The sequence below is a fragment of the Gadus chalcogrammus genome, chromosome 18 (assembly GCF_026213295.1).
Source record: "Gadus chalcogrammus isolate NIFS_2021 chromosome 18, NIFS_Gcha_1.0, whole genome shotgun sequence".
NCBI classification, from domain to species: Eukaryota; Metazoa; Chordata; class Actinopteri; order Gadiformes; family Gadidae; genus Gadus; species Gadus chalcogrammus.
In genome coordinates this window covers 8,866,362-8,891,704 of record NC_079429.1, presented here as the reverse complement: position 1 = coordinate 8,891,704, position 25,343 = coordinate 8,866,362, and the positions used below count along the sequence as shown (strand labels likewise).

The 25,343-nt window shown below is 46.0% G+C and overlaps 1 protein-coding gene across 1 annotated transcript in view; it reads left to right on the top strand.

Annotated features, from left to right (window-relative positions):
* LOC130371810 (A disintegrin and metalloproteinase with thrombospondin motifs 14) overlaps positions 1-25,343 on the top strand; it is a 44,974-nt gene that overhangs the window by 15,300 nt on the left and 4,331 nt on the right. Inside the window, exons 5-22 of the mRNA XM_056577677.1 lie at positions 489-572; positions 2,357-2,513; positions 5,459-5,564; positions 7,889-8,032; positions 8,898-9,030; positions 9,625-9,738; positions 10,094-10,242; positions 10,945-11,117; positions 12,263-12,396; positions 14,328-14,451; positions 14,690-14,770; positions 15,979-16,142; positions 16,295-16,460; positions 16,940-17,072; positions 17,908-18,115; positions 19,010-19,139; positions 21,896-22,006; positions 22,348-22,742. Of these exons, the coding sequence (XP_056433652.1) occupies positions 489-572; positions 2,357-2,513; positions 5,459-5,564; positions 7,889-8,032; positions 8,898-9,030; positions 9,625-9,738; positions 10,094-10,242; positions 10,945-11,117; positions 12,263-12,396; positions 14,328-14,451; positions 14,690-14,770; positions 15,979-16,142; positions 16,295-16,460; positions 16,940-17,072; positions 17,908-18,115; positions 19,010-19,139; positions 21,896-22,006; positions 22,348-22,742 (2,706 nt within the window). The remainder of the gene's footprint in view (positions 1-488; positions 573-2,356; positions 2,514-5,458; positions 5,565-7,888; positions 8,033-8,897; positions 9,031-9,624; positions 9,739-10,093; positions 10,243-10,944; positions 11,118-12,262; positions 12,397-14,327; positions 14,452-14,689; positions 14,771-15,978; positions 16,143-16,294; positions 16,461-16,939; positions 17,073-17,907; positions 18,116-19,009; positions 19,140-21,895; positions 22,007-22,347; positions 22,743-25,343) is intronic.

The following is a 25,343-nucleotide window of genomic DNA, read 5'->3' as shown; positions in this document are numbered from 1 at the left end:
CCCGAATCCCCATCGCAATTGAGGGCGGATAAATGTCCTGGCATCTGTAAGCCCCATCCTAATGAAGATCATCTCTGTGGCTCTGTCTCATCAGCAACACAATGCAATGTGACACACGTATTTGAGGTAGCTACATAATGCTAGATCACAGTGCCATGACAGTGATTCATTTCTGTATTCTCTATGCCCCGGTCACAGGATGTGAATGTTTTTCACTAGTTTCCAGAAGTGATCAATTAGAGAATGCCAATTATAACAGGCTCTGGTGAAGGTAGTCTAAAAAAGGTCAGGTCGGTTGTTTTCCTGTTTTGGCTGGTACCCCTATACTTTTCTTGCTTTTTGGGTCTTTTGTGGGTCAGGGTCGATTTTTTTGATCTTTTTTTTTTAAGTGTTACAGCAGTTTGGGGGTCTGTGTGCTGAAATCGGGGTTCCCTTTCTTCGGTTTGGTTTGTTAGATTGATAATTTCATGTCCTCTTGCTGTTCTCAGGTGGATGAAATCTACCACGACGACTCTCTGGGAACCAACATCAACATTGTCCTTGTGCGCATGATCATGGTCGGGTACCGACAGGTAAGGACAAAACAAACCAGGCCCACCTTTGCCTTTAGTACAGTCTGTGTGCTCCCTATGTGGGTAAGCCAGTGTATCCATACATAAAAGAGAATTCTGTTACCCTGTCATGAATGTTAAGCATTGTTTTTCCGGTTTTTCAATGACATTTATTTCTTGGGATATTTCCACGAGTTATCCCATCTCTTGCATGGCTGATCCATATCACAAAATAACCTTCTAGAATAGCACGTCCATTAAACAGACCTTTGTGGGGATCTAATGCCCGTAAGCGGAGCATGCATGTTGTTTTGCAGTCAGTCAGGGATGGCCTTTCCATCATTCATCAAAATACAACCTATCCCTATCCTCCCTGCACATCTGGACCGGTGATTTTGTGAAGACAGCCATATTACGCCTTTGGTCTCACGAGGGATAAATGGTGCAGTTAGCCAATCAGTTTGACAGCCCGGGGGGTGCTGTGAGGACCGGCGACACATGAGGTGCGCACTGGGCCTTTTTTAAAAATAGACATGAATTGTACAGCACCTTGGAATTGGATACATGACATCAGCCTTCATGTGTATTCACAAGGGTTCCATCAAAGTGGTCAAACGGAGTGGTCATGTTTAAAGTGAAATGAACAGCGCTTGAATCATGTTTGAACAACCGAGACTGCTTGTTGTGAGTGCAACGGCCACCTACTGTCACGCGAGAGGCCAGACACTTTCTTTGCGTAGTCGGTATCAAAAGGGAAGAAACGTTAACATGACTTCCCCGTGGTGTTTTCTCAACTCAAGTCAAGCTCTGTCCGCACAACGTAATTGATTGTTGACATGACACAACCCAAATCCAAAACAATCGAAAGAAACCAGTCCCCACAATGTAAACCTTCACCTATGCAGACTATCGCCCCGGTGGTCAAATGGTTAAGGTAAACTCTTCCGAGGCCATTGTACAAATAGAGACGGATTGTCAATGGGCCTCGGTTTATATTTCTGTCTCTCTATCCAAGCATGCAAATACTCTGGCAACCCACGGCAGTCTGTATGTTTGCACTATTTGTAACATGAAAGCGCCTGCTGCTGCCTACGTGGTAGCCACGTATCGTGTGGTCGCTAAAGCATGGCCACAACGTGACGCTCACAGAGAGAGCTGGTCTGAATGAGATGAACATTGACCCAAGTCCGCTGAGAGCACAGTCTGGAGAGCTGGCGTGGGAGCGCAATAGAAAAGGAAAAATCGAAGAAATAAAGACTCTTTATGCGATTGTCTGTTTAGCAAAAGGGAACACGTCCTTCAAGGTTTTATGTGTTCCGTGTCTACAGAGTGGAGAGATAAAATTGTTGTTCTTGTATTGAGTCATCTGATTCACCCTCCACTTGCGTGCTTTCAAAGTGTCGGGTTGTGCACCGGACACACACTTCATGCGGCGGCGTGTGTGAACACTGCTGACGGGTGTGTCAACATTGCGGATATGAGCATGCGCCGTGCCGATTTATTTACTTTGAAGAACACCCGTCAACTTTTTTGTTATTTTGGTATTGTTATTTTGTATCTCTACATGAAGAGAGACCAACCTAGTCTAAATCCTATTTCTACATATAAAAGCATGCTTGTCCAATTAACCTGAATCAGATTGTGTTTGTAATCCTCTGCCCCCTCTGTGTGTGTGTGTGTGTGTGTGTGTGTGTGTGTGTGTGTGTGTGTGTGTGTGTGTGTGTGTGTGTGTGTGTGTGTGTGTGTGTGTGTGTGTGTGTGTGTGTGTGTGTGTGTGTGTGTGTGTGTGTGTGTGTGTGTCCCAGTCCATCAGTCTGATAGAGCGCGGTAACCCTTCGCGCAGCCTGGAGCAGGTGTGCCGCTGGGCTAACACCCAGCAGCGGCGCGACCCCGACCACGAAGAGTACCACGACCACGCCATCTTCCTCACCAGGCAAGACTTTGGCCCCGCAGGTATGCAAGGTACTGTACTCTTCTCGATCCAGGGCCTGTGCAGACCGACTGCCGATTTCTGCAACGTTCGCAAAAATCTAAAGTGAGAAAAAGTGGGACCTTCAAGTCCACTTCAAGCCCAAGGTAAGGTCGTGACCCTAAGGCGGTGACCTCAAACACACAGGAAGTACCACTTCTTTGTACACCTGACTTGATGTTGCTTTTTAAATCTAAATTCACATTTTTGAAAAGAAGGTTTTATGGCATGTGGGGGAAAAAAACATTCTGAAAAGCTTACGTGATAGTCATGGTGTGATTTGAAGATACATTAACACCAATTACACTGATTCAAAGTTGTAATCCTTGTAATTTAACCACTTTGTGTTCAAAGTTCAGTCTGAATTAAATTTCAAATAATGAACTTCATTCTATTTATGTTAACAGGACACATGTATGACGTAACTACGATAAAGCCGTGCATCCGACGCTACCATACATGACTCCCAAAGGAGAACCTCTACATGGCAGCAGAAGGTCCCAATAACTCCCCAATATTTGATCGCCGCAGCGCAACCACCCCCACCATTTCGATTTTTGCGAGAACAGGGTTCCAGAAGAACAAGCCGCTTCTCCGAAGGCCACCCTGTCAGACTCACTGACTTGTGCTATATTTTCGTTTACTGTAAAGCGCACGTATTCAAAGGCGGCGATCAAAGACCACACTACCTGGTCTCCTTGTGACACCTGCACGGGTTGCCACGGCGGCGGTGGTGTTGTGAGCACAACACCGCGGCTGCCAAGGCAACCTGCGGTGCAGCATGCCCTTGCCAGGCCCCTATTTGAGGTTCACAAGCAGACATCGCACTTTCCTGACTGATTTTGCTGAGAGATGATAGATTTTGTATCCAAATATAGACTTGGTGGGGGAGGGGGTGTGGGGGAGGGTTGCCAGTTCAGACTACGTGGAGACATATTTAATACTAAGTGTACGAGCTATAAACCGTTCATCCTTTTGAATGAATTCAAGCCTTCGAGCAAAAGAAACCCTGACATTCCCATGTCAGGGGTTGATGTTAGCTTTTTCTTCACGTTAGCTGGTTAACCTGCTTCCCTACTCCTTGGAGTAGCGACCTAGCGTGCTGTAGCTGCTGCACCTCTGCACCGCCTGCATACACAAGTAATGATTAACGACGTACGTACTTTCCTAGAGAACATCTTTTATCTGACTGCCAGATAAAGTGATCAAAAAGTGATTCGCTGCACTTTTGTGTCATGTGCTGTCTTGTGCTCTGGCTATTGCTTTATGTTCTGTACATACGAAGGTACGTGTAATTCAATTTATCTCATACAGTCATCGACATCCATTTTCAGTCATCCCTTTGTTCTATAAATATGCTTTCTGGCCTGTGATCCATCACGGGGACAGCGTTAGTCTATAGAGAATACATATTTTTTGGCCTTGGCTTAGCTTACCTTTCTGCAGCCATTTTCACCCGCAAAGCCACCGCCGTAAATAACCTGCAGTCTTTAGAAGTATCTTGACCTTTACCATCACCAACATCATCATCCTCATCCATCAGGATTTGCATTTTCTGCTTTGTTTTACCTGCATGCCAAAAGACTGTTCTACTCCTGTTCAGAAAGCATGATGCTTCTTTGAAAGCCCAACTCAGCCACCCCCACACCTCTGCAAAAAAAAAAGTGTGTGTCTGGGGTGTGTGGGGTCGGGGTACATGGTGCTTCTGAACCCCCAAAACAAATTGCACCAAAGCTGCATCGCTGCACATCTCTTGATCGAGTTCTATTGTGTTGTTTGTCCTTTGCTTGTACCTTAGACTGCTGTGTTTACTGTGTCAACTGTTGTTACGTGTCGGCAAAGCTGGGCTTCTTTCCGTCAAGCTTGCGTTATGATCTGTGCGCTTTGATGCCTGTGTACAACTTCCATGCTGCATTTTTCTCCACCAGCATTTAGATTCATCATTCATTTTTTTGTACGTCCTTGCTCCAGTAAAGCGATGTAGGAAGGCAATTGGCCGCCATGCTGGGATATGAGCTTCAGGCTCTTTTGAATAAATTGCAGTCACTCAATGTCTTGGCACTGTCGAAGGCTCTGCTATATTAAAATCTGACATCTTCTTATCTGTGCTCATCGCAGCCAGGGACACAATTATTATTGTCAAGTTAAGAGCACGTAGATATTCCGTGTACATCCAAGGGAAGATTCGTTGCTAGGAGTATGTTTGTCGTTTCCTCATTCAAATGTGGATTCATCCATGTAATTGCTATAAACAAGCTTAGTCGTAAAATCGCCCTAAAAAGTTCCAAAATCCATGAAATCGGTTAACAGCCTTTGAAACACAGACTGAAAAACAATATTTCACAAAGACAGAAAAAATACTCGCTTCACACTGCCCTCACTGCATGGGTCATCTCATCTGCATTCATCCATTGTTCTCGCTGTATTTAATAAGGCTGTTAGGCAATTCACACATAGCCAGCAAACTTCCAGGGAGGAGATTGTGCGTATATAATGATATCGGATAAAAACAACCACAACTCCTTTTCGCTTAACAAACCGCTTTCCCACAATAGTTCGAGACACGGTTAGTCATAATGACACTGCAGCGTGTTTTTGGTTTGAATGCCATCTTTTCAATCTAATCACACTTGACATTTAATCTCGAACGCATGTACTGGAAAAGAGGAGCACAGCCGCTTATGTCAGTAATTAAACCGTAAACCCGTTTTTTTCAGCCCATGTAGACTATGAACACCACTATCGACAATGGACACACAATTCACTTTTAGCACTACACACTCCAAAGACAGGACACGATCCCTACTTTTGAGTGTGTCTGCAACATCATGACCTTTGGCACGGTAGTTCATTTTCAGTGCCCTGCTCTCTCTCTCTCTCTCTCTCTCTCTCTCTCTCTCTCTCTCTCTCTCTCTCTCTCTCTCTCTCCGTTGCCTAGGTTACGCGCCGGTGACCGGCATGTGCCATCCACTGCGCAGCTGCACCCTGAACCACGAGGACGGCTTCTCCTCATCTTTTGTCGTCGCTCACGAAACAGGCCATGTGTGAGTAACGTCGTTGTAACAGTAATGATTGGCCCTGTCTGTCCGTCTGTCTGTCTGACGGTACGTGTCTTTGAACTCATGTCAGCCGGCGGTGAAGTCGAGGTGACACGCTGATACCTGTCGTACACCAGGCATCTATTTTGTCGGGCCGTCATATCTTCATGACATTTCGCCAGGGGGTATATAGTATATGGATATCTATATGAATGTCGTTGGAGCATGTACAACACTGTCCAGCAATTTGAATACTTAAGACAAGTCTTGCTGGGTTTCAATACTTATGGCCGATAGAACAGATGTTGTGGACGGGCCGTCATTATTGTATCTTGGAAAGCGCCGGATCTCCGCCTACCCGGGGTCGCCACACAAGTGATGTTGGTGAACTAACCTATTTTAGTCTCAACAACAATGAAAGACTTCATCTTGGTCCATTTACTTGTAGGCTATATTCTGCTCCTAAACTTGGCCCAAAAAACATGACATGACATCATAAGATGTTGGAAAATGTTTAAAGGAAAGAGGAGCGTCAGACTGTGTTATTATTTCTGAGCCTATTGATTGATTTCTTAATGCCCCGGTGTACCGTAATACTGTGATGCCGCCAAAGCCTACCGTACACCCACTATCAAAGCTCCAAGATTTTTGAACAACCACTTAAAAATGTACAAGGGTTCGTAACAATATAGTTTTGTGACAGAACTTTCATTTCAGCAATTCATTTTTGCAAATACCGAGTCGAGAGATGTGACCGTAAATTTAACAAAGAAGAATAAGGCAGTGCGTAATGTGTGTGTGAAACAAGTGTGTGATTGGTTAAGACCATTTACCTACAGTCGCAGTCAATAGTCCCAAAACACAGCCTGAGTACACAGATCACGGGTGCGTCAATTTGCTGCAATATTTGCATACCTTATATATATATACTACATTATGATTTGTATGTCAACAGATCACTGTATAAGCCCGTCAGTTTTGGCCTCCCTTTATATGATTAGGCGGGGGGGGCGGTGTAGCGTAGCGTAACATAACCTAGACTACAACTCTGATGTCATCCCACTTGTGCTGAACATCGTCAGGCCTAATGGCTCCCCTCACAGCTCAGGAGCGCGGTGGAGTACTTTCCGTTTATCAGGTGAAAGGGGTAATTATCTGCACTGTTGAATGAGAAAAAAAGGATGAAAAAAAGCCTTCCGGCTCTCGCTTTTGGAACTCGGAGCAGAATTGCTTTGCTCATTTTGTGGAATGCACATTTTTGATTAAAGTTTGGCGCGCACTTCTGAGCCGTTTATTCGTTTAGGATCCATTGCTGTGACGGCCCAATGTTTTCTTGACTCAACAGCACCTCCTGTGTTTGAGCTGTTGGGTCCTGGCACTGTGCAGGAAGTTTTGGAAAAATGTCTGACCGAGTTATGTTGCCTTTTAATTGAACATAACCGTTCACGAGTCAGATTCATTCATACATTAATACCTTTCGTTGTCCACTGGAACGTCGCATTACAATGGCCCTTATTCTCCCCTCCCCCGCACTTCATTTACTCTGTGCAGTACTCTTAAACTGGTCATTTTGAATAAAATATGCAATAAAGGTAGGGTGGGCAACTTTGGAGAGTCCAGCCAGAGTGAGCTGGATTATAAAAGGATCCAATCGAAAAATTCTAAAAAGCCAAAAGCCACTCCCCCAAAACACACGTGGGAGAGAGACATTCTTCTGCGAATAGCTTGCTAGCTTTAGAAATAGGTCTGCCTTGCCTTGTGGAAGACTCCAATCATGCACAATGAGTGCATGGGCCGAGTCTGCCCAGGTAGGCAGGTAGGTAGACGAGGGGGGAAGCCAGACTTTATTTTGTAAGAGCATTTGCCTGCCCTAGCTTTAAATCTCATGAAGTTCAATTCATGTTTGCATACATTTTTTTGGGGATGTGTTGTAAATGTAAAAAATGTAAATGTAATGTTTGTATTGTATATTTGTATGTTTGTATATCTGATTTCAGCGTTAAGCCTATGGATTTCCATTGTCAGGGCTGCGGGGTATCCTAGCAATCATCTCATCCCTTTGGTTGCTAGCAATCAAACACCCCTCAAGTGATGGCAATCCCCCGGTGTCTCCTTGATGAATATATCTTTGCATGCATGTCCCATATTGATTATGAAAGCATTGCTTGCCGGCCGTGGGTAGAGGTGTTAATCTCATTTCACATGTTTACGTGATCTGTATTTCTATTGATCTCTCTTTTCACTCTTTTTTTTGACTCATCAGCAGCTGTAGCCAGCGACTAACCCCCCTGGTGTGGGATTAAAAAGGGTTTCTTATCTTGGTCCGACAGGCTGGGGATGGAGCACGACGGTCAGGGCAACCGGTGTGCGGACGAGACCAGCATGGGCAGCATCATGGCCCCACTGGTGCAGGCCGCCTTCCATCGGTACCACTGGTCCCGCTGCAGCAAGCAGGAGCTGAACCGATACATCCAGTACGTCTTCCCCCCCCCCGCCCCCCCCCTCCGTCATTGGTGCAACAAGATTGTGTAGTGGTGATTTGACTCCCAGCCATAAGGTGCTGGGTTGGAGCCCAATCGTCCACATAGCCTAACCATAGAAGGCATCCTGTAGAAGGACGAAGAATTCATTAATGGGCGCTCCTTCTTACGTAGATCTTATTTTATAGGAAGGCATTTAGTTAGCTTGAGTACGTTTCTAGTCAGCGTTTTATTGCTTCAGCTATGATCTATTTAAGCACCTGCACACATGACTAAAGAATACAAATAACTAAATGGTAGTAACTGAATATACTCTCTCTCTCTCTTTCACTCTTTCCCTTTCAATCTCTATCCACTCTCTACACTCTGTCGCTTTCTTCCTCTCTCTCTCTCTCTCTCTCTCTCTCTCTCTCTCTCTGTCTCTCTCTCTCTCTCTCTCTCTCTGTCTCCGTCTCTCTCTCTCTCTCTCTCTCTGTCTGTCTCTGTCTCTTTCTCCCTCCTTTCCCTCTCTCTCTCTGTGTCTCTGTCTCTCTCTCTCCCTCCTTCCCCCCCCTCTCTCTCTCTCTCTCTCTCTCTCTCTGTGTCTCTTTCTCTCTCGCTCCCTCCTTTCCCTCTTTCTCTCTCTCTCTCTGTCTCTCTCTGTCTCTCTCTCCCTCCTTTCCCTCTCTTTCTCTCTCTCTCTCTCTCTCTCTCTCTCTCTCTCTCTGTCTCTGTCTCTCTCTCTCTCTCTCTCTCTCTGTCTCTCTCTCTCTCTCTCTCTCTCTCTCTCTCTCTCTCTCTCTCTCTCTCTCTCTCTCTCTCTCTCTCTCTCTCTCTCTCTCTCTGTCTCTGTCCCCTCTCCCTCGCGCCTCTCCATCAGTTCTTATGACTGCCTCCTCGACGACCCCTTTAAACAGAAGTGGCCCAAGCTCACCGAGCTCCCCGGCATCAACTACTCCATGGACGAGCAGTGCCGCTTTGACTTTGGCGTGGGATACAAAATGTGCACCGCTGTGAGTCACACACACACACACACACACACACACACACACACACACAATAGTGGCCTTCATGGGGTTCTTAATCATCTGTGAAGGTTGGGTTCGGCATCTTCAATCAGGATCTTCTTTAAAAGCAATTCCACCTGGGGGTGACTGCATTGATGTTGGTATCACTGTGACAAGGAGTACTCCGACGGAAAAGCGAGACAGGCACACAAACACTAACACACAGACACATGCACCTCATTCTCACCCCAATCAACCATCTAATTGACTAGGCCCTGATTGGAGAGGAAACGGGGGTCTCAAAGTGGGTTACTTCTTAAGTCTAAACCAGAGTTTCAGAATGTAGGGGTTGCGGCCAAAATGGATCATGATTTGGTGGGAGGTGGATCGCGGCCAGACTCTGAAAACTCTGAGCACAGAATTTTGCGATCTTTTCATACAACCAACGAAAGGATCACCGATTTCTGCTCAGAGTTTTCGGTTGGGCGTGTACCTTTTGGTTCCCGACGTGAGGAAATGGATGAACTCTCGTTGTATATGCTACATGTTCAAGAAGGATTTGACATCTGACATGTATCCCCCCCCCCACCCAACTGTCAGTTCCGCACATACGACCCGTGCAAGCAGCTGTGGTGCAGTCACCCTGACAACCAATACTTCTGTAAGACCAAGAAAGGCCCACCTGTGGACGGAACAGAGTGTGCGGCGGGCAAGGTACACCTTACGTGATTACCCTCTGGAAGGGCTTTTAAACGCTGAGGAGATAATCATTCTTCTTGTCGACATAATTTGCCTAGAATTATCCAGTCATTTTCTTTGTAAGCATTGAAAGCAATTATCTTTTGAAGGCTTGAAAATATTGTCTCTCACTCTCTCTCACTCTCACAATACATTTCTGTCTTTTTTAATCTTCATGTTGATATTATTATAATTTTCCGGTTGAAACTATATTGCAGTATCTAATAATCACCCAATTAAAAATGATTTTCTTGTTTTTGTCTAGCCAATTTATTCTGTGAAAAGGGAAGAAACACATGTTTTCCTTCCTGTGCGTCGTCTTCTTCTTCAGTGGTGTTTTAAGGGCCACTGCATCTGGATGACCAGCCAGCAGCCCGTGGGCCACGATGGCAGCTGGGGCTCCTGGTCCAAGTTGAGCACCTGTTCCCGGACGTGCGGGGGCGGGATACGTTCCCGCAGCCGGCAGTGCAACAACCCTGTGTGAGTGGGAGTCAGATGAGATTTTTAAACGCAAAAAGCACACAATAGTTGTAGACAATTAACCTAGTTTTGATAAGGGGGTGCCCTCTTCCTTGTGACAGGTTTACCAAAGCACAAAGGTTAACATTTAGATGACACTGAGGAAAGGTAGGGTGGCAAGACAATACAAGGAATATGAAACAAAGCCTTAGATGACAACATATGTTTTTTTCCATCGCACCGGCAAATCCGGATCACTACAAAAAGCATAAATGGTCTCTGGCCCTTTAAAGCACTGTGAGGTCCTGGAGAATGGGAGACATTATGAAAATGGGAGACATTGTGAGAATGGGAGACCTTTTGAGAATGTTCCGGCGATCCCAGTCGTTCTTCGACGCCTGGCGTGCGCCAATAGGCAGAAAATATCGTAGTTTCTCTACTGAGAGGGAGGCTGCAGCAAACCTCCTGCTGTTGACCAATTGACTTGTTCAGGCAAAAAATACACAACGCGCACAGGTTGCAGAAAAGGGACACGGAGAGGAAAAGTTTGCCCTGTTAATCCTTTCGTTTCATTAGGTTCCATCTCAACAACGCAGGGGCAGCTCGAGCCACCACCAGCTCCAGCTGCTCCACACGCAGCCCTGTCTTCCTTTGAGGCAGGCTGCCGATTATAATAAACCACTCTCTTTGATTCGTTGTTTTTCTCCATTCCTTTCCGCGCAGGCCGGCGTACGGAGGCCGAGAATGCCCCGGCTCGACCTTCGACTACCAGATGTGTAACACGGAGGAGTGCGCCGGACCTTACGAGGACTTCCGCGCACAACAGTGTGTCAAGAGGAGCAACAAGTACCACAACAACGTCAAGCACACCTGGCTGCCTTACGAACACCCAGACGGTTAGTCAGTATGGGGAGGCTGGGCGGTGGAGGGGGGCGGTGGGGGGCAGGGGGCTTCAGCTCCTCTGAAACGTTACGGTCTTGGATAGGTTTTCGCCGAGCCGTCGCCAGTGGGGGAGGAACATAGCATCGGAGGAATGACATTTGCAGAGCGCGGCACGTTGATTTGACAGGCCCACGTTTTAGCAGAGGAGGGTTTATATAGTTCTTTGGTGTCCTATTAACATCTAGGTCCGGCATCTGGAGGAAGTCCATTCCAGCTAAATCGCTAAAATCTATCACAGAATGTTCTATTCCTGCTAGTCGACAGACTCATACACACACACACACACACACACACACACACACACACACACACACACACACACACACACACACACACACACACACACACACACACACACACACACACAGACCATCTTTCCCCTCCTTGTCATAATGGTTTCCCAGTGAAAGGAAGGGACATTTGCGGGGTAGATCACTGTAGCATTGCTTAATGCTGCTAGTGTTGTCTTCATCAATGCTTTTTATCCAACATCCCTTTTATGTCCTATTTTATGTGACAGTGGGAGAAAATGCTTTTAACACAAGACCACAGAATTGTATGAAAGGATAATTGGTCATTCATTTTACACGGATATTCAATGGGCTGTCTTGCATTGTGTGTCTGTAAACTTTTTAATGTCACATTTGTAATTAAGACCAAAAGGTTTACTTTTTTTGTGCCCTTCTTCATTAAAAATTTGATATTAATGCAACACAATAACAGAATCTTAATCAAAAAGCTTCCAGGTTCCAACCCCCAAGTCCACAGAATAAATATAGGCTTCCTATATTTAGTCTTTAGTCTTTTAGGCTTTTCAGGCATTTTGTTGGTTCTACTCAGTAATACCATGTGTCTAAAACCAAGTCACCGTGGATTACAAAAAGGAATTTTATTTGTGTCAGTGAGTTATAATCTTTGTGTTTGTGTGCGTCTGTGTGCGTGCGTGCTGGCGTGCGTGCATGCGTGCTTGTGTGTGTGTGTGTGTGTGTGTGTGTGTGTGTGTGTGTGTGTGTGTGTGTGTGTGTGTGTGTGTGTGTGTGTGTGTGTGTGTGTGTGTGTGTGCTTGTGCGCGTATGTGTGCATGTGTGTGTGTTTCTAGAGGCCCATAAGTGTGAGTTGAGCTGCCAGTCCAAGGAGACGGGGGAGGTGGTGTTTATGAACCAGGTGATGCACGACGGGACCCGCTGCAGCTACAAAGACCTCTTCAGTGTGTGTGCCCGCGGGGAGTGCCTGGTACGTTGTCTACACAAGCGGCCCTCCCACACACACACAGACACACACACACAGATACACACACACACACACACAAACACACACACACACACACACACATACGCACGTGCGCACACACACACTTGGTTGGGTATCGTTTGGGTTTTATGCGATACCGGTGCCTACTCTGTACTTTTCAAACGGTTCCGGTGCTAAAACGGTTCTCGAACTGGTACTTAAAAAAACGAACACACTTGCATACATGCACGACTTGTTATGAGTTTCACATTAAGCAGAAAGTCAGCGGACACTGAGTTGAATGGCAACGGTGTTTGCTAGCCTACTTGATATGCAAGATTTACGGTTGCCATTAAATTATTCGACTTACCCGAAGAGGAAAGGTTGCTGTGAGTGCTGTGACTGATAAGAAAAAAAAATAAGAATAATTACAAATAATATTAATTACTCGCTGAAAGCAGGCAGGCACGCAGCTTTGCTGCCCGTGTTTACACTTGCGTGCATGGCGCAACATTACTGCCAAAGTCATATTAAGTAATATGACGCAGGTGCGCAGGAGACGCCAACATTGTTTTCAACCGCTCGGTACCGCCCCGTATTAATTCCCAAGTTTTGAAAAAAAATTAAGTAGGCCTATTTGAAGCGAATAAGCGACTCTGTTTTTCATTTGTTTATTTGGTTTTTAACAGATAGTTTTGGATGCATGCATCAGCTTTGAGTTTTTTTTTTTTTTTACTATGAAATTACATTCAATCGCAACAGACACACACACACACACGCACGCACGCACGCACGCACGCACGCACGCACGCACGCACGCACGCACGCACGCACGCACGCACGCACGCACGCACGCACACACACACACACACACACACACACACACACACACACACACACACACACACACACACACACACACACACACACACACACACACACACACACACACACACACACACACACACGTTCATTCATTCACGCACCCACCCACTACAACCTGCCGATCTTCAATCAAAACAACATAAATTAAGTGATGCCGCAGCGCGTTGACAAGTCCCAAGGTTAGGCGCCCATAGGCTTTATGGTTTATATGTTTGAAAGCCGTGACACGCTCTTTTACCAGTTGGCCTGAAATACCACGCCTCTCAGTCATGGACTATAAAGATTATCGCAGTTGTAGGCGAACCTTGCGTGTTTAGCGCAACATTGAAAAGTGTCCCGTCCCGTCTGAAACAGTGTTGCACTGCGCTGCGTTCCAAACGTTATATAATCAAATACACCAGCATGGCGGTATTTAAAAAATACACAACGTTATTCGGTGTGAACCGGTATCCTGCCCAGCACTAACGCAAGTTGACGCCGCAACACCGTTGGGGCGGGGCAGGGGGCGTTAAAAAAATGTCAGGGGCACCGAAATCTGCGTTCTTATTCGATCTCGTTACAACCGTTTACGTCGGAACCGGTTCCCTACTGGAACCGAGTTTCGGTGCTCAACCCATACGCGCACACACACGCACACACACATTCATACGCACACACAAGTATGCACGCCCCACACTTACACACACACATTGATGCATTATTTTCTAAAAGGTCAGTATCAATATTAATACCATCTCGTTCCCAGAAGTGCAGCGGTACCATTAAGGATTCTTAATGGACATGAATGCTAACAATGCACCTTATTGTATTCATTCTGTGTAGGCCTATATATGTTTTGTATGTATGGCACTCAGGCTCACTCACCACAAATCCCTTTCCTTTTCATCTACATCAGTCCTTGGACAAACAATTATAAGGCCTCTGTGAACATTATGGCCTTGTTGCTGTTGCTGTGATGCTCCCACTTGTGTCCCTTTCATCCTACAACGTCATTTTTCCCGCCCGTATCTCAAGCACTGTGACCTTGTTTTGTACCCCCCCCCCCCCAGCATGTTGCCTGTGACAAGGAAGTGGGATCCTACAAACAGGAAGACAAGTGCGGCGTCTGCGAGGGGGACAACTCCCACTGTCGCACCGTGAAGCTGACCCTCACCAAAACGCCAAAGAAAACAGGTTCGATGCCGTCAACTCCACCACATAGTCGGTAACACCGTCCGGCCCCGCAGGGGGGCAGACGGGGGGGTGGGCGCTGGGCACATCAGGCTCCAAACCGCCCCCCAGTTTGCCCCGACGAAAAAAAAAGAAAATGCCATAGAGACACCGTACGCTGGTGTTTGATGGAAATCCAAATAAGTGAGATGAGGTACCTGACCGTTACCTGTGTACCCTGTGTTACCCGTTGTCCCGGTAGGCCTGCTGAAAATGTTTGACATCCCAGCGGGCGCACGGCACATTGTGATCGAGGAGAACGGAACATCGCCTCATATAATCGGTGAGTGTCAGTTAGAAAAAAGAGACAGAGGAATCGCAAAGGCGATGCCACAGCTCCTCGACCAATTATTATTATTGAATTGTATTTTTATCCGGTGTTTTTCCACTGCTGCTGGGCTGTTGCAATTAACTAGTTTATCCTACGGGGGATTAAGAACGTTGATGATATGAAGTTGTACAATTCCGTTTTTTGTATTTTTTAAAAGAAATAATTTGCCTGTTGCCGTGTCTGTAAGATTATATACCTCCTGCTTTTGTTCACGCACAACAAAAATTATAAAAAGAGCAAATTTATCAGGTTCTCATTTGACAGTGAGAAGGAGGAAAGGGTGGAAGTACAATGGCCCTACCAGCCAACATTAATAGCATCTCTGGATGACTCATTGAGGGTCGGTGTGAAGCTGTTCCTACTTCTGCCAAAAACGGGTGACATAATTCACTCATAAAGGTGCATTATGAGGTTACCTCGACTTCGTCTCGGGCGGTAAGCCGTCCACAAGCCGGGCATATCAAACTGTTTATTGCCCGGCCTCTCTGTGATTATTCCTTACTTAATGTAAAGTTTTCAGCACCTCATAAAATATGCACATAAAATGTTTTAATACTTTTAAATGAGCAAACAGGTTTTACTCTTTCTTTATCTTACCCCTATCTCAACTTTCTTTCCTCTTCCCTTCGTCCCTTCGTCCCTTCGCCTCAAAACCCCAATATCCAGAAACATGCTGATTCATCATCACAGACGTAAAACTAAAAACGATGCCCTGTAACGCTCTGAGGGGCATAATATTGTATTACCATGCATTTATTAAAAATGTTATTAAATAGTCAAACGTTGTGCAGTTATGCCCCGGGTTTATTGGCTGGTGTGGTACCCAAGGCGTTGGAAGGCTTTAATTATAATGACCGCCCAGCAGGAAAGTCACAGCATCAAAGCTGAAAGTCAAAAGTGTGGCAGCACAGTGATGGTGTATTCCATAATATCAGTATATCAGATGAAACTCAGCTCAGCGGTTAGCGGCTGAATGGAGAAACAGCAAACGCCAACGCCAAAATACCTAATGACGTTTTCGTCGACATGCTCTTTCTCTATCCTAAGCATAACCGAGGAACGCACTCGTCTCGCATCCGGGGAACGTTTTAAACGTGAAACGCTTAAGTTGAGTCTGACCTTATGACCGTTCTTCTCTCTTCTTTACCCCGTCGGTACAGCTGTGAAGAACCAGGTCACCGGCCACTTTGTGTTGAACGCCAAGAGCGAAGAGGCCCAGTCCAAGGTGTTCATCGAGAACGGCCTGGAGTGGGAGTACTCCCTGGACCAGGAGAAGGAGACCCTGAAGACCACCGGGCCGCTCTACGAGGCCATCGTGGTGCTGGTGAGCCCCTCCTCCACCCCCCCTCCCCCCAACTCCTTCTCTCCCCCCCTGCCACGGTGTTAGTTTTTTCCCCAGTCCACCCAGAATTCCCTTCGCCCTCTCCAGAAATAACCTCTGTTTGGATCTGTGCCCCGCCCCCCCTCTGGGCCTAGGTCATTCCCCAGGAGGAAGACGTGAAGATCAGCCTGACCTACAAGTACATCATCCACGAGGACCTGCTGCCCGAGATCACCAACAACAACGTGCTGCTCACGGAGCTGGACACCTACGAGTGGGCGCTGAAGAGCTGGTCTCAGTGCTCCAAGCCCTGCGGGGGAGGTGGGGGCAGCGGCACGCCTCGTCGCCGTCGCTAATGGGCATGGGTGTTTTGTTGATAGATGTGTCTGTGTGTGTGTATGTGGGCGAGAACACGCACGTGTGTACGTGTGAGTGTGCGCGAGTGTGTTCTCACATTAGTACGTGTATGCGTGTGTCTATGTGAGAAAGTGGGTGTACCAACATAAGTTTGTGTGTGTGTGTGTGTGTGTGTGTGTGTGTGTGTGTGTGTGTGTGTGTGTGTGTGTGTGTGTGTGTGTGTGTGTGTGTGTGTGTGTGTGTGTGTGTGTGTGTGTGTGTGTGTGTATACGCACATGCGAGTCTGTGTTTCTGTGCGATTGTGTGTGTGTGTGTGTGCATGTGTATTTGTGTATGTGGGTATTTGCGCAACCGAGGGTTTGTGTGTCCACACGCTCATGTGCGTATGTATTGGGGAACCCTGATAAGCTGATCATCCCCTCCCCCTCCCCCCCTCATTCTAGGTATACAGTACACCAAATATGGTTGCCGGGGGAAGAACAACAATCGATTGGTGAATCGCAACTTCTGCGAACCCAGCAAGAAGCCCAAACCGATCCGCAAGCGCTGCAACCTCCACGAGTGTGCCCAGCCCATGTGAGAGCAGACCAATCAACCACATCCCCGTCTCAATGTATTTTAAATAGCAGCACCGGAAAGCAATATTGCCTGTGCTGGCAAATTTGTATTTTTATCATTATATTATAATTTATATATTATTATATGTATTATTACGAAAAAATACTGTGTGAGATAACTCAACACCAACTTTCCACTTAGAGAAAGCAGAGTTTAAGGGCAGATGAACTTGGTAAAGTGTTTTCTAAATGCCCTAGGTAACATGAACAAACATAAAAGGATTGAATAAGAAAGGTTGGCAGAGCTTTCAGAATATTGATGTATTTAGGAAAGTCAAGTGATGAAATGCACTTCCACCCTTTTGGGATCAGGACGTAATATTGCATCCAAGTTATGGAGGTAGATTTGTGTCTAGGACAAAAAAAAATTCACTGCAAACTAAAATAATTATTCGGAAAGTAGTAGTGAGCTTTTGAGGTTTTAACAAAACTATTTGTTTTGGTCTGTTCGTTTTTGGCAAATGTTCAGTTTAGTTAATCGAGTTCCAAACATTATGCACTCCAAATCCAATCCAATGTGGATAATTGGAATGCACCGAGTTGTGAGAGATGGTGTTATTTGATTGCAACATATTTTCTGGCTTAAAAATGTTAAAGTTTCACGTTCAATTTACTCTCAAACTTTGAAAGCAATTAATCTGTTTGAATGATCAAAGAAAGTAAATCAATGTCAAAGCTTCAGCCCAAAGCGCACAGAGCAGTGTCGGCGCTTTGGGCTGTACCTGACGTGAAGCCTTCTGCCTCTGAAAAGCCTTTGGCGGCAGCAGCTCAGCTAAGCGTGTTCCTGTGGACAGGTGGGTGGTGGAGGAGTGGACGCCATGCAGCAAGACGTGCGGGAAGCTGGGCTACCAGTCGCGGGTGGTGCAGTGCCTGCAGTCGCTCCACAACGGCACCACCAGGCCCGTGCACGCCAAGCACTGCAGCGAGGAGCGGCCGGAGCTACGGCGCACGTGCAACAGCACGGTCTGCCCCGCCCAGTGGAGGACGGGGGCGTGGTCTCAGGTAGGTCTCCAGCCCAAAGGCGCCAGGTTCGAACCCAAAATGTACACGTTCTCTACCATGAAGGTTTCAATCTTGAGAGAGAAGAACCGTCTAATAGAGATCATTAATGACCGAAAAGGCACTGTATGCTGCTCGTATATAAGCATGTTTTAAGTGACTAAATAGCAAAAGGTAAAAGGTTTTCCTGCCTCGGTTTTTCCTATACTATGCTAAGTCAAATGCGTAAACTTTATATAATTTAGTTGTGGGTAAACTTTCTCTTTTCAAACATCCTTCAGAACATTGATTTGTTTGTTTCCCTGCATTAATGAGCAGACAAAGGCAGTGAGCATCTTTCAAAGTCAGTTTGATTAATAGCCCCACATTAATCAGACTGTCAACCAAACAAGCATTAGCGGACAATAAGTAGCTGTTCTGGCTGAAGAAAGCCAAAGAAAACACCTTGCCCTTCAAGGACAACCACACAGAAAGATAATAGATTAACCGAAAGGCAGGACGGAGAATCTACACCTGTTCATTTATATATATAAATATATTAATATACATCGAGCGTCTTACAGTAACGTGAGTAAAAACACATTCCCTATAGTGGGAATGTGGCTTCTTAGTAAAGTCTTTCAAACCTTGAAACAATTTCAAACAGGGTTTCAGAATACCTAAATCGGCCTGAATCGGTGTGTGTGTGTGCGTGTGTTGTGTTGGTGTCTGTGTCCATGTGTATGCATGCCTGACTGCCTTCCTGCCCATCCGTGTGTCCGTCTATGCTTGTGCGTGTGTGTCTTTGTGTGCCTGCCTGCCTGCCTTCCCATCTGTGCGTGTGCGTGTGTTTGTGTATGTGTTCGTGCGTGATTGTGCATATGTGTGTGTGTGTGTGCGTGTGTGCTTTCCACCCAGTGTTCGGTGACCTGCGGGGAGGGCATCCAGCAGAGGCAGGTGGTGTGCAAGGCCAGCGACAACACCATCAGCCACTGTGACGGGGCAAAGCCGGACACCATCCTCATCTGCACCCTGAACCCCTGTCCGGGTAAGAGCTGGGCGAGAGAGCATGCGTGAGACCACAAGGACGAGGTGAGAGAGAGAGAAAGAGAACGCTAGGGAGAAAGAGAGGGGGTAGAGAGAGGGCAAGAGAGAGAGAGAAAGAAAGTGAGAGAGAGAGAGAGAGAGAGAGAGAGAGAGAGAGAGAGAGAGAGAGAGAGAGAGAGAGAGAGAGAGAGAGAGAGAGAGAGAGAGAGAGAGAGAGAGAGAGGCAAGAGAGAGAGAGGGCAAGAGAGAGAGAGAAAGAGAATGCTAGGGAGAAAGAGAGGGGGTAGAGAGAGGGCAAGAGAGAGAGAAAGAAAGTGAGGGAGAAATAGAGAGAGAGAGAGAGAGAGAGAGAGAGAGAGAGAGAGAGAGAGAGAGAGAGAGCGAGAGAGGGCAAGAAAGAGAGAGCGAGGGCAAGAGAGAGAGAAAGAAAGTGAGGTAGAAGTAGAGAGAGAGAGTGCGAGAGAGCAGGTTATAGGGATGTTATATGGAGAGAGATATTTAGAGAGAGGGGGAGGGAGAGAGAGAGATAGAGAAAATGAGGGAGATGTAGAGAGAGTGCGAGAGAGCAGGATAGAGGGTTGTGGAGAGAGAGAGATATTTAGAGAGAGGGGGCGGGAAGGAGGGAAAGAGAGCGGGAGAGAGGGATGTGGAGAAGGAGAGAGAGAGAGAGGATGATCGATGTGAAGAGGAGGGTCGAGAGCGATCGAGAGAACAAGAGGAATATATGCATCAAGGAGAGGAAGAGACAAAAAGAGAATGAGATGTGGACCGGTCGAGAGGGAGGGAGCAGAAGGAGATAGGGTGAGTGGGGGAAGAGATCAAGAGAGGTAGGGCGAGTAAGAGAAAGCAAGGACTCAACAATGAGACAGAGAGGGAGTGAGAGCTGGAGGGAGAGCTGGAGAGAGAGAGAGTTGCATAGAGGGTGGCTGCCGTTGAGTTTCCTCTGTGTTTTTGTGATGGGTTCTGACAGCTCCAGCTGTTTCTAATTATATTCTTATGCCAGAGGAAAGCACACACACACACACACACACACACACACACACACACACACACACACACACACACACACACACACACACACACACCAGCAGATCCGGTCAATCCAGCACGAGTGTGCAGTGTGAGTGTTGGCCTGCTTACCATAGCTTCTCCTCACACCCAATTCCCCTTTCAAACCAGATGTTATCCATAGTTGAGGCTTTCTTCTTTGGCCCACATTTTCATATTATTAATTTCAAGTCGCCTAACGCTGTTTTTGTTTTAATACAAAGGTATATTGTTGAGGCAAAGCTACTGGAAGTTAAGCCTTGCGTCGGTTCAGGCAGCTACTATGGCTGGGCGCTCATGACCCCTTATTTTGAGACATTTCCAGAATATGTGTTATATTTTTCTCCACAACAAACAACCACAACTTACTTCGCTACACTACTAGTTATCTTTGGATATTTTGATTTAATTTGAATGAAATAAATAATGAAAGAGCGTGACCTAACATAACCGCTGATAAGACTCGAATACATTACCTCGTCCTCTGAACCCGGCTTCTGCCACAGTCAGGTCAGATAACGACGGTGTTGGCGTCAACAGCCCACAGAGACACAGCTACTTCACCACTTTGCTAAACTACTTTTCGTTTGTTGTTGTTTTATTGAGAGCCCCCTAGTGTCAGAAATGACCCTTAAAGGAATAATAATGTAACATTCCCGTATGAAAATATGTAAAAACAACTTTTTTGATTTTTTTTTACGTTATTCAAATGGTTTCCGACAATGTCGACGCCCAGAGAAATCAGATTTTCTAATGGCTGTAACGAAATATGCACTTTGCCGCATAACTTCTGGGGAAGCACACGAAAACATCCAGTCCTCCAGTAGGGACCTAATTTAATTGTTATGATATTCAATTCAATATCCAATATTGTTGTAACTCACTAAGATGTGCCAGCCTCAATTGTTCGTTAAATTGTGGAACTGAGTGCAACACATTGATTCCCTTTTCCCTCTCTCTTCCATCTGTTAACCGCCCCCCTCTCTGCGGACACAAAATCCAAATAGGATGGTATGGTGTCCTTCATTTTCGACAGAATGAATGCGGATGCTGACATGAGTGTGTGCCCACATTGTCCTCATAATCAAGTTAATTTGATTGCTGAGTTTGATTGCGGCCTGTCATTAAGCGCAGGCATTGTGCCTTGCCAGCCAACTGGGAAAGCGTGCAATTTGCAATCATAGAAGATGCTGTGTGTCACATGTGACCATGAAACCATCATATATGACAACAGATAGAGTGAGACTTTGACTTTGAAAAACGTCAACCACACATGTACTGTGCTTAATTAGTTACACACCATTGTAAAGGTCCTACCAGTGCGGATGGTTTGGTGGTAAAAGCTACCTCCTTTTCTTCTTATTGTTGTTAATAATATCACATGCGCAGCATAGGAGCTGTAGATACTGTACGATGCCCATCCAACAATCAACCGCAACATTAGCATTTCATTCAAGAGGTTGTGCTCAGAACATCCCTGCTCGTTGTGTGAATATGCACGCAGTACGGCCCTGGTAAACAGGAAGAGTAGGCTGAAGATAACAAGACCACAAGGCTCTTTTACTGTCTGCATGAACCCATACTTATGTACTGTATGAATAAGATGACGTATGACGTGTTAACATCTCCCATGAGTGAAACACTGTATTCTATACCACTCTAACTTTATCCCTTCCTCCATCTCTCCCACTCCCCTACCGAACGCCACAGGTCAGTCCTCGCCTTCGCCGCTCGACTCTGCGACGGCGGTGAACTCTTCGGGGAAGGACGACAGCGTGTACCAGAGGGCTTCTGAAAACCCCGTCCACAAACTTTCCTCCAGTGAGGCCACGAGCACTATCATGAATAATAAGGATAAAAAAAATATAAATGATAAATATTATATATATTTACATTTACATTTGGGGAATTTAGCATTGAGACGCTTTTATCCAAGGCGATTTGTCCGAAGGAACAATATATCACTGTGTCGGTACAGTAAAGATATTCATAGAAACCAAGGACTATTCTTAAGCGCCAGGATGTACCCCATACAATACGTGCGTAAGAGGGGTGTTTTTAGGAGAGTAAGGGAGGAGAATAAATAGATAGATATCGATAGCATGAGCTGATGCGGTCCCCTGCTCGCCACCAAGCGTGTGTTTGTGTTTGTGTGTGTCCAGATGAGCCGTGTCTGGGGGACAAGTCCATCTTCTGTCAGATGGAGGTGCTGGCGCGATACTGCTCCATCCCCGGCTACAACAAGCTGTGCTGCGAGTCCTGCAACAAGAAGGACGGACCCCTCACCGAGCCGATCCCCGGGGGCCGCCAGGAGCCCTCCCGCCCCACCGCCCGGCCCCACGCCCCCCCCCCGTCCGCCGCTCCCCAGGGGCCGGTCAGCACCTCCCAGAGCCCCCCACAAACCACTAAAGCCAGCGGGCGAAGGCCTCGCTCCACCTCCCAGGGACTGACCACCACCACCGCCACCCACTTCACCGCCCACGCGAGCTCCGCCTTCACCGCCACGCCCAATCAGGACCCCCGTGAAGCCTCCTCGTCCTACGCCGCCGCCGTGGTGGTGACCTCAGAGACCCCCAGCGACACGAACACAGACCCCCGGCCCCTCCCGCCTCTGGGGTTGCCACGGCCCACAGACTCCCCCCTCTCCTCTTCCTCCTCCCCCCCTCCCTCCCCCTCCCCCTCCCCCTCCTCCTCCCATGACAGTACCGCCGCCGCCAGGTCCAGAAGAGACACATTAGGAGGACCTGAGTGGAGGCGGGCTCACAGAACAGCAGGCGGTCCATGAATACGTGGACATCCAGCTTGCGGCGTTGCCATGGGGACGTGTGGACGTGAATACTCCTTCCAGTCCTCGGTCAGCTCATTCCAATGCCATCCGACGGGCTCACACTATTGCTGCGAATTTGTGTTTTGGTTGCATTCGTTTTTTTTTTATTATTATTATTATTATTGTAATTATTATTTTTATTTTCCATGCCAGTGGACTTAAACCAGTAATGGTTACCTCAGCAAAGAAAACAGAAGCAGAGTCGTCTCAGTGCATTCACTCTGCCCCTCTCGGCTTCAAATATGAAATGGAAGATGAAAACTAACAGAAAACACAGAAGTTGTTAAATGAAGGTGCTGTAAATGAAATGACTACAAAACATGTTTCAAAAAATGTGACGACTGCATCGCTAGCATTTCCGTTTGTGTCCGTGTACAGTTATGTTGAGCATTTTCTCCAAGTGCATTAGAACTACTATTGAAATTGTATTGTGAATGGGGCGGGGCCTGCGTCACTCGTGATAGAGAGCCTTGCAACAACTCTCTGTTCTTGGTGCTCATTCGTTCTTTTTTTTTACCCGAAAACATAACCGGCCATCCTCATTGGTTGAGAATCGAGTCCATTTGCAAGCAAAGCCCACTGTAGCATGCTCTTCCTTTGCAGTGATGGAAGCCACATATGCTCAAAAAGATAAGTATAAAAGCTAAGTATAAAATACACTTTAGTAATTTTTTGTAACTGATATATTTTTTAAATAATATTGTATATAGTGTAAATTTCACGGTGTTATATGAAAAAAATAAGTAACATCAGGCAATGTAACGGGAAAGCATAGTGGTATTCGGGAAGTGCATTCAAAATGGCAGAAGTCAACGGAAAGTGGATGTTACTGTGGTTTTTGTTCAAGTTAGTATTTGCTGCATTGCAGTTTATAACATTATAATGTGTATTGTATAGTTCTTGTATATACGTACATGAATGAAAGCTTTAAATGTTAATATTTATTGAATTTTTTAATGGTAAAGAAACTAGAAAAAGTACAAGTTTAAACAAATTTCGAATTCTTTGTTGCCTCATCTCTTTATTCCATTAGAATCAAAATATCTTAATTTTTTCTTCATATCGCTTTAGTGTGACTAAAACTTAGGTTTAAGATTTCATTAGAGAGGGCTTGTGTAAAAAAAACCTGATTGTTTAGTTATGTTTCTGTGGTTCTGTATGTTGTAGGTCCTTCAAACAAAACATGTAACCTATGGAAGCAATCTCATGATATATTGTACAATTTACTGATCAAAAATAATTCACACTTATTATTTTAATTTACAGCATTGACCTCTGAGCAGATTATTCCCCTTTCAGAGCACTCATTTGTTACATTCCGACAAACAAACAAGACAACCACATCCATTCCTATAGGGACCATGTTATTCCTTTGAAGACCTACGGCACCAGTCTCCCTATATCTGCTGCTCACCACATGCCACTTTGGACCGAGTCTCTAGATAAAGTAGCCATTTTGTAAACAGTGAACGTCGGTTACATCTTAGGAGAGAGGAAGAGCTGAAACTCTTACACTGGCCTTCCTTTTTCAAAGTAGGTATTTACTGTTATTAGATGGCCTTCCCATTGATTTATTCCAGGCGGCTGTACCATAATAGGATTCCTACGTCTCCTCCTCCTCCTCTTCTTCCAGTCAGAAAAAAAAGTAGCTTTACATCCAGGAGGAGCCATGTCAGAAGGCTGTTGGTCTTGTCTGGCAGAGGCTCCCAGGGTGAAGCAGCTAGGGGCCTCCTCTGCTCTGTCAACATGAAACACCCGGCCAGTCAGTACACAGTCAGTAGGCTATTGTAGTGTCAGCAAGGAAAATCGATTTAAAAATGGCACTATTCAGCATTCATATGGTTTTAGGACTGTCAAATCAGAGACATGTCATGATTAAGCGGGTCTAGCCTACACACGATTTCTGTCCGGTAGGCCTACGAGATAGACCCGCCAATTACAATCGTTTAACTAATAGGAGGCGGGATAATTACAATGACTGTGCAGAGGACAGCAGGCATTTTCAACAAAAAAACGAAATTGCAGTCACCTTGTACCTTCAATTTCATCACAGAAGAGGTTGAGGATACACTATCACAGCTTTTTGCCTCAGCAAGGATCTTGTCCCTTTACAATTTTTTCATCGCTAAGTGAGGTCTGCAACCATGACTCTTACCCAGCCGAAATTGCTTTGTGTGGGAGGGGAACCAGACCTATCTGCAGAGTCGTGTTCCCAGGCTACCCACTACCCCAATTTCAATAATAATTGTGTGGGGTAAAGGGTCGTTGTGTCTAGCAAAGTTTGGGTAGCTCCGTGCCCGCCACACTTAATGTCACTTCAAACTTTTAACT